The 16,164-nt window shown below is 51.2% G+C and overlaps 1 protein-coding gene across 1 annotated transcript in view; it reads left to right on the top strand.

The window, feature by feature from the left end:
* The window catches only part of Arhgef17 (Rho guanine nucleotide exchange factor 17), a 57,444-nt gene extending 41,757 nt beyond the window's left edge, over positions 1 to 15,687 (top strand). The window contains exons 3-21 of the mRNA XM_038339155.1: positions 913 to 1,095; positions 2,780 to 2,896; positions 3,102 to 3,194; positions 3,273 to 3,449; positions 3,768 to 3,818; positions 4,066 to 4,175; positions 4,280 to 4,365; positions 6,233 to 6,351; positions 6,665 to 6,878; positions 7,343 to 7,416; positions 7,910 to 8,106; positions 8,282 to 8,583; positions 8,979 to 9,228; positions 9,472 to 9,558; positions 9,878 to 9,945; positions 10,306 to 10,454; positions 11,233 to 11,407; positions 11,486 to 11,755; positions 14,174 to 15,687. Coding sequence (XP_038195083.1) covers positions 913 to 1,095; positions 2,780 to 2,896; positions 3,102 to 3,194; positions 3,273 to 3,449; positions 3,768 to 3,818; positions 4,066 to 4,175; positions 4,280 to 4,365; positions 6,233 to 6,351; positions 6,665 to 6,878; positions 7,343 to 7,416; positions 7,910 to 8,106; positions 8,282 to 8,583; positions 8,979 to 9,228; positions 9,472 to 9,558; positions 9,878 to 9,945; positions 10,306 to 10,454; positions 11,233 to 11,407; positions 11,486 to 11,755; positions 14,174 to 14,370 — 2,919 coding nt within the window. The 3' untranslated portion in view covers positions 14,371 to 15,687. The remainder of the gene's footprint in view (positions 1 to 912; positions 1,096 to 2,779; positions 2,897 to 3,101; positions 3,195 to 3,272; positions 3,450 to 3,767; positions 3,819 to 4,065; positions 4,176 to 4,279; positions 4,366 to 6,232; positions 6,352 to 6,664; positions 6,879 to 7,342; positions 7,417 to 7,909; positions 8,107 to 8,281; positions 8,584 to 8,978; positions 9,229 to 9,471; positions 9,559 to 9,877; positions 9,946 to 10,305; positions 10,455 to 11,232; positions 11,408 to 11,485; positions 11,756 to 14,173) is intronic.
* Positions 15,688 to 16,164: the final 477 nt, after the last annotated feature.

Genomic DNA, 16,164 nt, shown 5'->3' with positions numbered 1-16,164 from the left:
CTCTCTCTCTCTCTCTCTCTCTCTCTCTCTCTCTTTGTTGCTGTTGTTTTGTTTTGGGGTTTTTGGGTTTTTTATTTTTGTTTGTTTGTTTGTTGTTGTTGTTATTTGAGACAGGGTTTCTCTGTGTAGCTCTGGCTGTCCTGGAACTCATTCTGTAGACCAGGCTGGCCTTGAACTCACAGAGATCCGCCTGACTTTGCCTCCCGAGTGCTGAGATTAAAGTTGTGTGCCACCACCTCCCGGCTACTGGCTATTTTTTGAGATAAGATCTCACTGTGTAGCCCAAGCTGTCCTTAAATTTATGGTAAGCCTCCTGTCTCAATCTCCTGAGGACAGATTGCAGGTGTAAACCACCACACTCATCTTTTGGGTCTTTCTTGTTCAAGGCCTAGCATGTGGTGATTATCAATAAAATATCTATTGCATCACTGGGAAGGGTCCCCTGGAAAGCGCCCCACCCTCCCATCTTCTTGCTTCTCTCCAAGTCTTTTCATGCCTCTGGCATTCTTCCCTTGTGCCCCCGTCCTCTGCTAAGCCCTGGGCTAGGCAAGAACACCATTCTAGAGGATGGAATCTTCCTGCCCTGCCGAGCTGCAGGCGCTGCGAAAAGACAGGGCAGGTGAGGTGGGGTGCCACCTCTGTAGGAAGACACACTGACCCTTGGGTCCTCCAGGGCAGGTGAGGTGGGGGTGCCACCTCTGTAGGAAGACACACTGACCCTTGGGTCCTCCAGGGCTGGTGAGGTGGGGTGCCACCTCTGTAGGAAGACACACTGACCCTTGGGTCCTCCAGGGCAGGTGAGGTGGGGGTGCCACCTCTGTAGGAAGACACACTGACCCTTGGGTCCTCCAGGGCTGGTGAGGTGGGGGTGCCACCTCTGTAGGAAGACACACTGACCCTTGGGTCCTCCAGGGCTACATGCAGCCCCTGAAGCAGCCGGAGAACTCCTTGCTGTGTGACCCGTCTTTGGTGGACGAGATCTTCGACCAGATCCCTGAGCTTCTGGAACACCACGAGCAGTTCCTGGAGCAGGTGCGGCACTGCGTGCAGACGTGGCACGCCCAGCAGAAGGTGGGGGCCCTGCTCGTCCAGTCGGTGAGTGTCCTTGCTGCATGGACTCCAGCTGTACACCTTGGCCTGGTTGCTGTGCTGCTGCTGAGCCAAGCTCTCGTTCACAGGGACTTGACATTGATACTCACCCGTTCTGGCTGCCTCTATTTAATAACCATAGTCTATACCCTCTGGCACTTTGTACATGTGTATATCCTACACAGTATTTATACCAGAGGCCCTGACTCTTGCATGAGTTTTTCAAGGTCCCTCAGTGGTGGCTCGAAATTTCAAAAGAACCACAAAAGCAAAAAGCAAAGTTACTAAAAAAAAAAATTCATTAAACTCCTGTAAACGTGCTATTTCTTAAAAATGGCACTTATTTATGTGACTTTAATTATATTTAAAAAGACCTTTATGCTACATTTTATCACTCCCAAGAAACTCTTTTTTTGTTGTTTGTTGTTGTTGTTGTTTTGTTTTTTGTTTTTTGATTTTTTTGAGACAGGATTTCTCTCTGTAGTCCTGGTTAGGAACTCTCTCTGTAAACCAGGCTAACCTTGAACTCATAACAGATAACCGCCTGTCTCTGTCTCCCATAAAGGCATTAGTCACCACCACCCAGCAAGAATTATTGATGATAATTAATATATCATAACCAAACTCAAATAAATGGTTACTTAGAGCCACATAATTATAAAAGCAAAACTGTAGCGAATCCTTCCAGAAAATTCAGTAAACTAAACCAAAAAATAGTTTACATAGCAAGTTTAAAGCCAATCAGAGTTACATTGTGAAATCCTATTTAAAAAAAAAATAAATCCAGGCCTGGAGAGATGGTTCAGCCATTAAGAGAGTTCCTGAGTTCAATTCCCAGCAACCACATGATGACTCAAAACCATCTATAATGAGATCTGGTGCCCTCTTCTGGCATGCAAGCATGCATGTAGGCAGAACACCCTATACATTATAAATAATCTTAAAAACAAATCTTGTTTACTTTGGGATGAGCACATGTGTAATGTGGTCTTTATGAGGTGGAATGTGGCCTTTAACCTAAGCAGATCTTAGTTTGTCCTTTAAGTGCTGTTATCTCCATCCTCAGTGTCACTTAGCTCGACCTCTGTCTGGACCTGGATGGTGACTGTGAGCTGACTGGAGACTCAACTGTCCTCCCTCATCCACTCAGGTTCAACCCTGTCCTGTCCAGAGACAGGAGCAGTTGGCACCTTAGATAAGCAGGGACTATAATTTCGTATCTTAGCCTGTTGGTGTAGAGACAGGAACCCAGGTGTCCTCACTTGCAGGCAAGTCCCTGGCCTAGCACCTACCACCAGCCAACCAGACGAATTAGCCACCAGCACGTACCCTACCCAGAGCCAGAGTCAGCCATGGAAGCAGGCTGCAGCTCGGTGCCCACAAGGGGCTGACCGGGCTGGGAAGGGTGTTCCTGGTGGATGGCCTGTGTTGGAGACCTGGTGACAGATGGTCCAGAAGTAAACAAACTAGGTCTGGGCTCGCACACATCCAGGCACATGTGCATGTGCTTACATGGAAACACACAAAGGATATACCATGTACACACACACACATCTGTTCATTCAGTCATGTGTCACACATGCAACATGTATACATTGAGACAAAGACAGAGTAGTTAAATGGAGGGAAACAAGGACAGGGTGAATGGGTGAGGGACCTGAGTCTGCCTAACCTGCCTTCTCACCCACAGTTCTCCAAGGATGTCTTGGTGAACATTTATTCGGCCTATATCGATAACTTCCTCAATGCAAAGGATGCTGTGCGTGTAGCTAAGGAGGCGAGGCCAGCCTTTCTCAAGTTCCTGGAGGTATGTGGACTAGGATCGGGATGGAAACACACTCACCTCAGGCTAGCTATGGAGCATCTCGGGAGCTCTTGACCAGAGCACCATGGTGCTAGCAAGTGTGTCAGTCTCTGCCCCTGAGCTCAGCTGGAGGGACTTGTTAGGAGCCTCTCATCCTGACATGTTATCCCTCACATGGGGACTCCCTACACTTCGTCTTGGGTTTCAGCAAAGCATGCGTGAGAACAAGGAAAAGCAGGCCCTTTCCGACCTCATGATCAAGCCTGTGCAGAGGATCCCACGATATGAGCTTCTGGTGAAGGTAGGCATGGGGCTGGTTGGGCAGAGAGGCAAGCACAGAAGTAAAGGGCAGCTAAGCAGATTCCCATTTCCACCCCAGGACCTTCTGAAGCACACACCTGAAGACCATCCAGATCATCCACTCCTACTGGATGCACAGCGGAACATCAAGCAGGTGGCTGAACGCATCAACAAGGGAGTGAGGAGTGCTGAGGAGGCGGAGCGGCATGCCCGTGTGCTGCAGGAGATTGAAGCCCACATCGAGGGCATGGAGGATGTATGTGCCCACCCTGCCAGGCTCCGCCCCACTGCTGTCTGTCTGGTCTGTCCCTGTCTTTCTGCTGACTGTGGCCATCCACATCCAGATCAGGGTCTGTGGCGTGCTTGATTCTGTGACCGCAATGCCCCACCCTTCTGTGTCTCCCTCCCCATCTGTCTGACCTTGTGTCCCTGGCTTGGCAGCAGTACAGCGCCATGAGCAAGGACAGGATGTTGCTCTGACTGACTTGGTTTATAGAGTGAGGCAACCAGATCATTGCAGGATTAATGGACTAATAATTAGTTTCTAAGACCCCTTGTTTCTCCCACCCAACAGCTCCAAGCCCCCCTGCGGCGGTTCCTGAGGCAGGAGATGGTTATTGAAGTGGTAAGAAGTATCCCATTGGCTGCTTCCCCGTGTACCTCCACCCATTCAAGTTAATTCTTCCAGCATCTGGTGCCCTCAGGTCTCCCCCAACCACAGCAGGAGCACTGGATGAGTCCTGACTCAACATAAACTGGGGGAGAGCCCTTCCTCCCCTCCTGGGACTTGCTGTCGCTGTGGATACTAGGAGCATGTGGGTAGGCCTCTGCACTGTGCATACTCAGCCTGAATCCCACTTTGAACCCTACAGAAGGCAATTGGAGGCAAGAAGGACCGATCCCTCTTCCTGTTCAACGACCTCATTATCTGTACCACCCTGAAACGGAAGTCAGGCTCCCTACGGCGCAGCTCCATGAGCCTGTGAGTGGCCAGGGTGGGGCTGGGTGGTGCAGGCAGGAGAGCCATTGATCTACCATGGGCTCTACTCCCTGCCCCAGCCAGAGCACCCCATTGGCTACCCACAGGTACACAGCAGCCAGCGTCATTGACACGGCCAGCAAATACAAGATGCTGTGGAAGCTGCCACTGGAAGACACAGATATCATCAAAGGTAAGACTGACTTGAATCTGCAGAAAGATTCTGGTGATGGGTTCTTCCTCCAAAAAGTCTTTCAGTGAGAGCTCTGTCTGGCCTGTCCGGCAGTTTTCCTGCTTTTGTGCCTTACTTTCCATCCTATATGAGGGGCTGGTTTTGAAAGACTAGGTTAGTGTCCATGCAGCCAGATCCAGGTATCCATATAAACCATCCTTGTGGGGCTGCAACGCAGTCACCGTAACTGTAGGGAGCCATTGAGTCAGCTGCTGATTGAAGACCTGCTGTTAGCTGGTCTGGTTCCATTCCCGCCTAACACCCAGGAGCAAAGTCCCAATGATGGGTTGATTAAGGGGACTCCGGTGGCTTGGGGCTGAACCTGCCAGGAGCTGGACACCCTGAGGACCTCTTCTGCTGTCCTTCATCCCATCCCCTCTTCCTGTGTGATGACCCCAGTCTCTGCTGGCTTGTCACTCCAGAAGTGACTCTAAGCCTACCTGAGACAGGGGCCCATGGTGAGGACTGAGCCCGCCACATCTCTTCTCACTAGGAAACAGAGCAGCTGATAGAATGACCCACTCCTGGGCATCCAGCTATGTAGCCAGGAATAAAGCCGGGTGGAAATGGAAGAAAGCAGACTCTGGCGTAGGAGAGTAACCTTCACCAGTAGGAGACTGTCTTAGTATGGCTCCGTGTAGCGACAATAAATACCAAACCAAACACCAAAGACCAAAAATTCCAAAGTAGGAATTTATTGCTCCCTGTCCTGAAACCTTCCAGTATAAGACACAGGCCCATCTGGTGTCTGCTGAGGGGCCTGTTCCACCTACACGTCCTCACTGGGTGGAAAGGTGAAACAAGCTGTCCCAGGTTTTGTGTTGTTCAGACAGTATGGTGCTGACTCACTGTATAGTCCAGACTGGTCTTGAACTCACAGAAATCTGCCTGCCTCTGCCTTCTGAGTGATGAGATTAAAACCATGAATCCCATTCATGAGGATACCACCCATATGACTTTGTCACTTCCTACACCAATACCAAGGAAGCATTTCAACATACAAACTCCAAGGAGACACAAACATTCAACTGTGGCCAGGTTTTCCAAGGCTTTGTTGGCCTGTCAGGTCCACAACCCTGCCCAGCACATATCCTCTGAAACAGTATCAGAGTCTGTGTCCATGCCAGTCTCCTGGAGTGCTGTCATGACCCCATGGTCGTTTTCCCATTCTGGGACCTGTGACAGCTGCCCATATGTACTGTATAAACAGGAGCAGAGAGGACAGCAAAACCTGTCATTTAGAAAAGAGCAAGGAGAACAGCTTCCTGTCCCTCAATTTCAGCACTTAACTGCCCAGCCTTGCAGTGAAGACACAGCCCCTCTGATTGTTTACTATCCTGGAGTGGACGTACACCCCAGGTAGTGAGGTGAATGTTCTGAGCTGGTCTATAGGGTTGACCTCTTGGAATGGTCAGCTGTGGGAGAAGATCAGGAAATCAGGGCACCAGGACCTTGTAACCTCCTTCCCAGGGAGGCAAGTCTCTCAGTCAGCAGACTGAACTGCCAGGGCTGTCTGTTTGGCAGTTCCCCCTTGAGGCTGCACCCTGGTGTCTTCTGGAGCTCACATGACCTACTTACTGAGCCAGCTCTACTCTTCTAGCAAGTTCTCCAAGAGTCAGACATCCTGTGTGTGTGCTTCTAAACCAAGCCCAGACCCTCCTCCCAGGCTTGGGACTTTTCTGGAAGCTACCTGCTAACCTTGTTTCTGAACGCTTGGGTCTGGAGACTTTCCAGTTGCTAGACCCGTCTCCCGACCAGCTTCAGGAAGTGTGTCTGTCCAAGTCTGACCTTGTCTTACCTGTCCTCGGCTTTCTTCTGTCCCTGCCAGGGGCGTCTCAAGCCACCAATCGGGAGAATATCCAGAAGGCCATCAGCCGCCTGGATGAAGACCTTGCTACCCTGAGCCAAATGAGCAAGCTCTCTGAGAGCCTCGGCTTTCCCCATCAGGTCTGTGCCCTGAGCTGAGACAGGGTTGGGCTGGGACTTCCCCTGACCTTGTCTGAGGGAGAGACAGTCTTGGCATTTGCCTGAGGAAGCAGTTGGTCCTGTCACTTATCTGAAGGGGAAAATTATAGTCTTGCTCCCACTTAAGGGAAGTGACAGGTCCCAGGTCTGAGAGAGGCGACATCTAGCAAGGAGAGGCCCAGCCCTGTCTGTGGTGGGAGGAAGACATTGTCTGAGGAGAGAGACAGGTCCTTATGTTCCAAGTGCAGATGCTCAAGTGAGACTTTGGTCTGAGGCCTGGGGTCTTTTCCCACAGAGTCTGGATGACGCGCTGAGGGACCTCTCTGCTGCCGTGCACAGGGACCTGTCGGAAAAGCAGGCATTGTGCTACTCGCTTTCCTTCCCACCCACCAAGCTAGAGCTGTGTGCCACCCGGCCCGAGGGCACCGACTCCTTCATCTTTGAGTTTCCCCACCCTGATGCCCGCCTGGGCTTTGAGCAGGCCTTCGATGAGGCCAAACGGAAGCTGGGTGAGCCAGGATTCATGCTGGTATCTCCTCAGAGCCTCTGGGCAGTCCTGACTTTAGATGTCTTCCAGCAGTGGATTAGGACTGGTAGACTGAGACTTCTTCAGTGGAACAGCGGGCTGGGCATTAGCTCTGGCTTCCAGCTCCTCCCTGGCTGGGAAGGGGCTCCCAGACATAGTCATTTTAGGACAGGGACTCCAGCACAGACCTGAACAGCCAAGACCTTCCTCTTCCTCAGTATGGCTGATTCCTGGGAAGTTATCGATTAATTCTGTAGCTATCTCCTCATTGTGCAGAAGGTGAAACTGAGGCCAAGAGCAAATAGGGTGTAGCCCATAACCTCTCATTCTAGCAGGCCTTCCCTAGGGAGATTCTGATGGACAGGAGGAAATGGATGGTGGGAACAAAGGCAGAGTAAGGTGGGTGCTAAGCGGTGTGTCCCCCTCTGCCTGTTTCCTCTACTACAGCATCCAGTAAAAGCTGTCTAGACCCTGAGTTCCTGAAGGCCATCCCCATCATGAAAACTCGCAGTGGCATGCAGGTGTGTGTGTATGTGAATGCGCGTGCACACGTGTGAGCCATGTAGATGTTATCCATTCAAAGCTACTTGTGTATGAATCTTTGTTTTCTGTGCCACATCTCGTATGTGTTTGAAACATTGTGATTGCTCCCTGTGTCTGAGTATATGCGTGTGCACACTGCATGTGTATCATATGTGTATGAGCATGTGCATTTGAACACAGACTGATTTAACTTGAGGTCTAGTCTAATTCATGCCCTTGTATGAGTTTTCACACCTAAACAACAGTACCAGCATCATATATGAATAGGTTCATATATCCATGGTCCTATTTAGGGTACACTTATGTGCAAGTACAGATTAGGGTGCTATTTGTATCACAAGCACGGTGCATTTGATGTAGAGCGATCTATGCAAGCTTGCCACCCCTCTGTTCTGCTGGGGACTGTGGTAGAGTGAGATACTGGCATAATTCTAACATTCCCCTTTCCCTGTCCATTGGGGTTTCCCACAGTTTTCATGTGCTGCCCCCACCCTCAGCAGCTGCCCAGAGCCAGCACCAGAGGTGTGGGTATGCAACAGTGATGGTTACGTGGGTCAGGTGTGCCTGCTAAGCTTGAGAGCAGAACCAGACGTGGAGGCCTGCATTGCCGTTTGCTCTGCCCGCATTCTCTGTATCGGAGCGGTGCCAGGTCTGCAGAATCGCCCGCGGTAAGGCCTTGGTGAGCCTAGGAGACTAGCCTCCGTCCTAGAACACACAGAGGTTGACCTTGGAGGTTGGTGGACCCGGCCTGGTGGGCCGGCTGTCTGTGGGCGGGGTCGGGTCAAGCTGGTATCTCAGACGCCTCCTAGCGGCAGCGTTTGTTCCTTTCCCCTTTGTCTCTAGAGAGCAGCCAGAGCCCTTGAGGGGTCCTCCAGAGTCCACCTTGGAGCCCGCTGGGCCCGAGCTAGATGTGGAGGCCACAGCTGATGAGGAACCACTAACACTGGCAGAGCCAGGGCCTCAGCCTTGCCTGCACATTTCCATCTCAGGATCTGGGTTGGAGATGGATCTAGGCCCTGCCAAGGGTAACCCCCAAGCTGAATTGGTGCCCTTTGACAGCGACTCTGATGATGAATCTTCACCTAGCCCCTCTGGGACATTGCAGAGCCAAGCCAGCCAATCTACCATTTCCTCCAGCTTTGGCAGTGAGTGTGGGTGGAAACTGGGAGCAGCGGGTGAGGAGACACTCATGCAGGCAAAGGCTAGAGTCTGTTCACTAGGGGAACTGTAATAGTGAGGACTCAGAAGGCAGTGAGTCAGACGTGGGGTCCTGGAGACCTTGGAGTACACTGTTAAGGGAGATGGGCATTGGGTATTGGGAGAGTGGCTAGTCCCTCCATAAGGGTGTGGCTGAATTTAAGATGGCCAGATGAGGACTAGGACCTGGAGTATGTGCTGAGAGTGCGCAGGGGAAAGGCCTTAGCACATACAGGGACCAGGGTCAGGGAGGATGTGGCCAGGAAGGACTCAGTGAGGCCTAGGAAGATGTTAGATTCTGCCTGGTGGAGTGGAACAGAGATAGAGACCTTTGTACCTTCAGATGAGGAGACCCCAAGCTCCAAGGAAGCCACTGCAGAGACAACCAGCTCTGAGGAAGAGCAGGAGCCTGGCTTCCTATCACTCTCTGGCTCCTTTGGGCCAGGCGGTCCCTGTGGCACCAGCCCAATGGATGGAAGAGCCCTTCGCCGCTCCAGCCGTGGTTCTTTCACAAGGGGCAGCCTTGAGGACTTGTTGAGTGTGGACCCTGAGGCCTACCAGAGTTCCGTGTGGCTGGGCACTGAGGATGGATGGTAGGTAGGGGCAGGGGAAGGTCTGGGACAAAGCTCTGGAAATCGTATGGTGGCCTGAAGCAGAAGCGAGAGTGGAGGGGTTGAATCGAGTCTTGGGGGTCCTGCCAGCTGAGGATACTCAGGAGATGCTAGTGAGTTGTGTCAGTACCTGGTGTAGAGGAGGTGGGGAGAAGGAAAAAGTGAAGGAATGGCTTTTGGGGCTGGTAGGTTTGACTGCTTGTCACAGATGCCCCCCATCCACAGTGTCCACGTCTACCAGTCCTCCGACAGCATTCGTGATCGCAGAAACAGCATGAAGCTCCAACACGCAGCCTCTGTGACCTGCATCCTGTAAGGCCCCCGGTTGCCCTTCCCACCCAGAGTCTTCTTGGCCAGCGTATAGGCCAGCTCTATTCATCTACCCCTGCTCTGCTGGCCCCTCTTTTCTGGGGAAGATGCAGAACAGAGGCCTGCACCAGGGCCAGCTGTGCATCTGGGTATGTCGCTGCTGCCTCTCAGCCTCAGGTCCCCTCCCACACACACATACTTTTGAGGGTAAAGAATAAAAAGAGGTAAACTCTCGAGACCAGAGCGAATGTCCCCTTGAGTGCCTTGGCCCACAATGCCCACTTCAGCCTCTGGAACTGCATTGCCACTTCCTTTTTCTCAGGTATCTGAATGACCAGGTGTTTGTGTCTTTGGCCAATGGCGAACTTGTGGTTTACCAAAGGGAAGCAGGTATGTGCCCCACACACCCTTCCACCCTTATCCCTTTTGTGGTAACTGAGTTCTCTTCTGGACAAATGGGAACTTGTAGGCCGCAGACTTCGGGCAACTCCCGGGAAATGAAAGCATCACTAGGCGGTGGTGGCCCACACTTCCATCTCTAACTCTCGAGTGGCAGAGGCAGGTGAATCTCTGAGTTCAAGGCCAGCCTGGTCTATGTAATGAGTTCCAGAGTAGCAGGGCTACACAGAGAAACCCTGTCTCTAAAACCCAAAAGATAGAATGGAACATTCAGGCTTCTTTCAGGGGAGGCTGAAACAAATGTAGGACTACACTAAAATTAATGTTTTCTTTAACCCATTTCCTTTCTAGGGCGTTTCTGGGACCCCCAGAACTTCAAATCAATGACTCTGGGTGCTCCAGGGAGCCCCATCACCAAGATGGTGTCTGTGGGTGGACGGCTGTGGTGTGGCTGCCAGAACCGGGTCCTTGTCCTGAGCCCGGACACGCTGCAGCTGGAGGTAGCTGGGCTGGGGAACAGAACTGGTGATCTGGGATGAGCTGGGCTCACAGAAGAGAGAAATGAGACCAGAGAGACAGAGAAGCATCCAGCTGAGGACCTCTCCCTGAGCCCTCTCTCTTATCATGCCAGTCTCTGCTCTTCCTTGAGCCTCATTTCCGTTCTAGCTAATGAGGAAGACAGCAACTTCCCATATATTTAGAATTCCTCATTCATGCCCCTGTTGTATCCTATCTGTGCAATACTGGGATCCCTGGGGGACATAAGTGTCCTTCCTGATGTCACCAACCCTTAAGATAAACTTTTGGCCTTTACTCCTGCTTTGTTTACATACAAACCATAAGTTCCCAGCCTACGCAGTACCTAAGAACCACAGATTTCATGGATTTCATTGACTGAGTTGAAGGTTGAGGCTTGGGGTCAGGCCCTGGTTCTGTGACTAGCCTGGCATGTGACCATGGGCTTTTAGAGTGTGACTTTTTCCTCCTAGGCTAACACTTGCCCATCCATTCAGGGAGAGACCAATGACTGGTCTTAAACCCACACGAGCTTTAGTCACTCAAGTTTCATAGGGAAAGGGCACCCCTTTTTACTTCTGGAGGATTAAGTGGGCAAGCTTTGATCATCCAGACCCAGGGCCAAGCCTGCCTTGGCTGTCAATCTGGGCAAGTATCTAGAGGGGTTTGTGGGGAGCTCTGTGTGGGGTGGACAGTGGTGGGGTTCAGGCAGAAGAGCAGCTTTGCCAGCTACCACCTGATCTGTGCCCTCCTCCCCTATAGCACACATTCTACATGGGGCAGGATTCCAGCCGAAGTGTGGCTTGCATGGTCGATTCCAACCTGGGTGTGTGGGTGACCTTGAAGGGTAGTGCCCACGTTTGTCTCTACCATCCTGACACCTTTGAGCAGCTGGCGGAGGTAGACATCACCCCTCCTGTGCACAGGATGCTGGCAGGTACTGACTTTGCTCCTGTCCTGGGGGAAGGCCTAGACAGGGCCGGCCTCCAGTGCAGTGATGCCGTTTCTCCCCCAGGCTCCGATGCCATCATCAGACAGCACAAGGCAGCCTGCCTGAGAATCACAGCGCTGCTGGTGTGTGAGGAGCTACTGTGGGTGGGCACCAGTGCTGGGGTTGTGCTGACCATGCCCACGACCCCAAGTACCATCAGCTGCCCACGAGCACCTCTCAGCCCGACTGGCCTAGGCCAGGGGCACACTGGCCATGTCCGCTTCTTGGCAGCAGTCCAGCTGCCTGATGGCTTCAACCTTCTCTGTCCAACCCCGCCACCTTCCCCAGATACAGGTGGGTCTGTACCTTCCACTTCCGTCGAGGGGCTCTGCCAGCAGAGGCTCTGAGAGGGTGAAAAGTGTAGAAGTGGAGCCTGTTATAAGAAAGATCGCAGAGCCCACAGATGAACCTGTGTGCATGCCTGTGCATGAGCACGAAGAGCTGTCCACGGTGGCATCGTAGGAGACAGGAAGTGAACCATAAGCTAATAAGGGGCAGTTATGCTCATGGGAAGGATATCCTGTTGTATGTGTTTCTTAACCAGGAAGTGGGGCTGGAGATATGGCTCAGTGGTTAAGAGCACTGACTGTTTTTCCAGAAGATCTGGGTTTAATTCCCAGCACCCACATGGCAGCTCACAACTGTCTGTAACTCCAGTTCCAGGGGACCCGACACCCATGGCAGAATGCCAGTGTACATAAACTGGAAACAAAGAAATTTTAAAAATATATACTAGGAAGTAAAGCGGAGCTAGAAATGAGGTATAGGAAGGAAATCGACTCAGGAAGTGATGTTCAGAACAGGACATAGAAATAGCACCAGAAAAGGATACAGAGTGGTATAGGGAATAGGATTAGAGAGTGAAGCAGCAGGAAATGAGGTACTTCACAGAGGTCATGATGAGCGGAGTCTTGCTTTGGAGGACAAGATGGGGAGTCAGGAGGCAGTGAAGCCTGAGTCAGGAGCTGTGTGGACCAAGAAAAGAGTGAGCCGCATTGACTGGAAAGGGTGTCCGGTGCGCTCACGCATCAGATAGCAGCAGCACGTGTTCTGAGTGCTGTGTGCACATAGATGGCTCACAGAGCCCTAGGTGGTGTAAGCCCACACAGCTGTGCTATACAGTATATATAGATGGAGCAGCCTGTTCCTGTTAGAGCCTGATGAATGAAACAAAAGATTTAGTCAAAAGCAAGAGAAAATGATGTAACCAAGAGCTACAGTAAACACAGGTGGACAAGGCCCACTGTTTACAGTAAACTCTCCCTTAAGGTAACTAGTGGGGTATACTTTGGGAGAGTTAAAATACTTAGCATAGTCCCGTTATAGGAAAAGGCTTTGCATGCATGTGCCTCTGGGATCAGTCCCCATCCAGAAAAACAGAGAAGATAGAAAATAAATATGCACTACATACTCATAACACGTGTTCTACATATGAACAACGTGCTACATTTCTATGTGGCTGGCTGTACAGTAGGTCTATTTATACCAGCATTATCCTAGACACGTGACTGGTGTGACATGTTGCCCAGAAGATGGCTGCCAACTTCCCTAAGAGATAAGGATTTTCAGTTATTGTGCAGCACATGTCTGTAATTACAGTGGAGGACCTTACATATGCAGAAGTCAGTAAAGATGGAAAGTGACCGGAAAACATAGGGTGGGTTGGGGATGGGGTGGCTGGAGACACAGCAAGCGTGAGGACTCAAGTTCAAATCCCCAGCACCCAAGTAAAAGCCACAAGCAGTGGCACTTGTCTAATTACAGTACTGGGGAGGCAGAGATGGCATCCAGGGCTCGTTGGCCACTCAGCCTAGACTAATGGATGAGATCCAAATTTAGTGAAAAACCTTGACCTGTAAAAGAAGGAGGAGAAGGAGGCCTCGAGAGATGGTTCAGCAAGTAAGAGCACTTTTTGCTCTTATAGAGGACCAAAGTTCAGTTCCCAGCACTCAAATCAGGCTACACTGTCTCCTGTAACTCCAGCTCCAGGGACTCCAATGCCTTCTTCTGGCCTAGGCCGGTACACACACACACACACACACACACACACACACACACACACACACACACACACGCACAAATAAAAATAAAACAAATCTTTAGAAATTCCTTTAAGCTGGGCGGTGGTGGCGCACGCCTTTAATCTCATTACTTTAGAGGTAGAGGCAGGCAGATCTCTGTGAGTTTGAGGCCAGCCTGATCTTCAAAGTGAGTTCCAGACAGCTAGGGTTATACAGCTAGGGTTATATATTTCGGTAGGAAAAAAAGAAAAGAAAGAAATTCCTTTAAAAATAAGTAAGAAAGCTGAGGGTTGTGACAGAACCTTTAGTCCCCGCACACAGGAGGCAGAGGCAGGTGGAACTCTGCAAGATCTAGGCTAACCTGGTCTACATAGTGAGTTCCAGGCACCTTTGGCCTCCACACACATGCACGCACACTGCATGCACACACACTCACATGAATAACAGAAAGCATAAATGCACATGTGTGTGCACTCACACATAGCGGAGATAAGAAAGGTGACTGCCAAGAGAATGGACTTTTGTTCTGGTACAGGAATTAGTGGTTAACAGGAAGTGTGTGTGTCTTACTATCTTCTGGGAAGTAGAAGGAGAGGCCTCAGCCTGGGAAGAGACAGACAGGATGAGGGCAGGTGGACAAGTGAAGCTACAAATTGCTTCAGGTTGACCAGTCCTCCTCTTTGTTCCTCAGGCCCTGAGAAGCTGCCATCCCTGGATCACCGGGACTCCCCTCGACACCGAGGTTCCACCTCAGCTAGGCCTAAAATGCTGGTTATCAGTGGTGGTGACGGCTATGAGGACTTCCGACTCAGCAGCGGGGGTGGCAGCAATAGTGAGACTGTGGGCCGAGACGACAGCACAAACCACCTCCTCCTATGGAGGGTGTGAGCATGCTCACTGTGGCCCAGTACTCGCCTGTCCACCTGCCCTCAGCCTGCCTGTTTTCCAAGGCCATATGCAGCCCTTGAGCAGAGTGTCCAAGCAGGGGCACACCGCGTGGACACTCTCTCATCTTTGTGGAAACATTCCTGGTAGAATACTGCCAGCCAGGCCGAGGCTTCTCCTACTCGCTGACTGCTCCGGGGCTCACATTTGGAACCAGGGTGGAGATGTAGGGGCTCCCCAGGACCTTAGTGCCTGGAGCTTCTACCAAAGACATAGCTGGGCCTGGACCCCACAGGGCTGGGAAGGCCATGTGCAATATGTGGAGGGATTTCTGGGGCAGTGGGAAAGCTAAGGGACAGCATCCTTTCCTATGTACAGTATTTATGTTACTTTTTAGATGAATACTTTCCAAAGCACTTATTTATGCAGTAACCTGGGGCCGGACATGATGTGAGGAAATGACAGAATGATAAAAGTCTGTTCTTGTGTGAGAGAGAGACCACCCTGGAACCCTAACCAAGCTCTCCTGGAAGGACCAATGCCCATCACACACACACACACACACACACACACACATTCACTCTGCATGTTCAGGGCACTAAGACACTGTCCGTTAAGATAAACTCCAGCCCTCCCTGACAGGGCTGCCCATCCTAATGCAGAAGCAAAGTTTGCTCGAGTGCCCTCAGACGTACAGACAAAATGACCGGGGCCGTAACTCTCACTGGGCAGCTTCTCAGCTTTAGCACTTCCAAGGTGTTGGTGGGGCCTAACGTTTCTTAACTTGGGAACATTAGTGGATCTGGGACAGGGCTTTCTCAGGTAAGAGAAAGGGCCCTCCCTCCTCACAACTGGCCCTAGCCCAGCTCCTGCCTCCCATGTCTTATGCACTGTCACAATGGTCACCTTGGGAGTGGACCTATGGGTCCCCTTTCTCTGACCACTGAATTGAATCCCTTTCTAAACACCCCATCCTGCCAGGACCAGCCGCTTTAGGAAGAACCCCCCCTGACAATGTTGAGGAACTAGACACAGCCTTTTTAACTGGGAAAGCTTCCACTTTGGGGCAGTCTCTCCCTCACCTCCAGGCTGCAGGGAGCCACCCTGCCCCTCAGCCCCTTGCTTCAGCTACAACTCCAAAGGTCTGGTTTTCAGATAGGGTTTGTTTGTTCTGTTTGATTTTGTTTTTCTTTGGGGTGGGTGGGTCATTGCGGTCTTAGAGTATGTTTCTCTTGCTACCAAACAGTCCTGTATTAACTCTCCTCGGATGATGAAATTTAAAGTCAATAAATAGAAACACCAAATGATGGGTCCCCCTTGGCCTTGGCCTCTGGGCTCTGTCTCCCCAAGGCTTCCTGATTCTGACTCACCTAGACTGGAGGAGCAGGTGAAAAGTGCTGGGGTAATAGGGTCAACACTGGCCTGCTGTGTTTTCATGAGCAGGTAACTGTGCCTGTCTGGGCCTTAGTTTCCTCAGAAGATTAAAGAATTTTGAATGTTAGAATTACCTACAGATCGTACACATCAATAGTGTATCGATCAAGAGCTTCGAAGTCAGTCTAGAGCTAGGCTTGGGAATTGGGAGCAGTTGTGCACAGTCAAGGAGCCAGGGCAGTAGAGGTCCTATCTAAGGCTCCTGTGAAGCAGAACTAGAACCCAAGACTGTCTGATTCTGGTCCAGAATGGTATGCTGTTAAACTAGACTGCAAAGCATGCAAGCGCCCAGCAGCACAGGACAAAGAGCCCCTCATGCCGTGGTGGCCCTCCCAACAGTGGAAAGGTCATGCCTCATCTCCG

This window comes from Arvicola amphibius, chromosome 1 (genome assembly GCF_903992535.2).
Source record: "Arvicola amphibius chromosome 1, mArvAmp1.2, whole genome shotgun sequence".
Classification (NCBI taxonomy): Eukaryota; Metazoa; Chordata; class Mammalia; order Rodentia; family Cricetidae; genus Arvicola; species Arvicola amphibius.
Note: the sequence above shows the minus strand (reverse complement) of the source record. Positions and strands in the feature narration are given on the sequence as shown.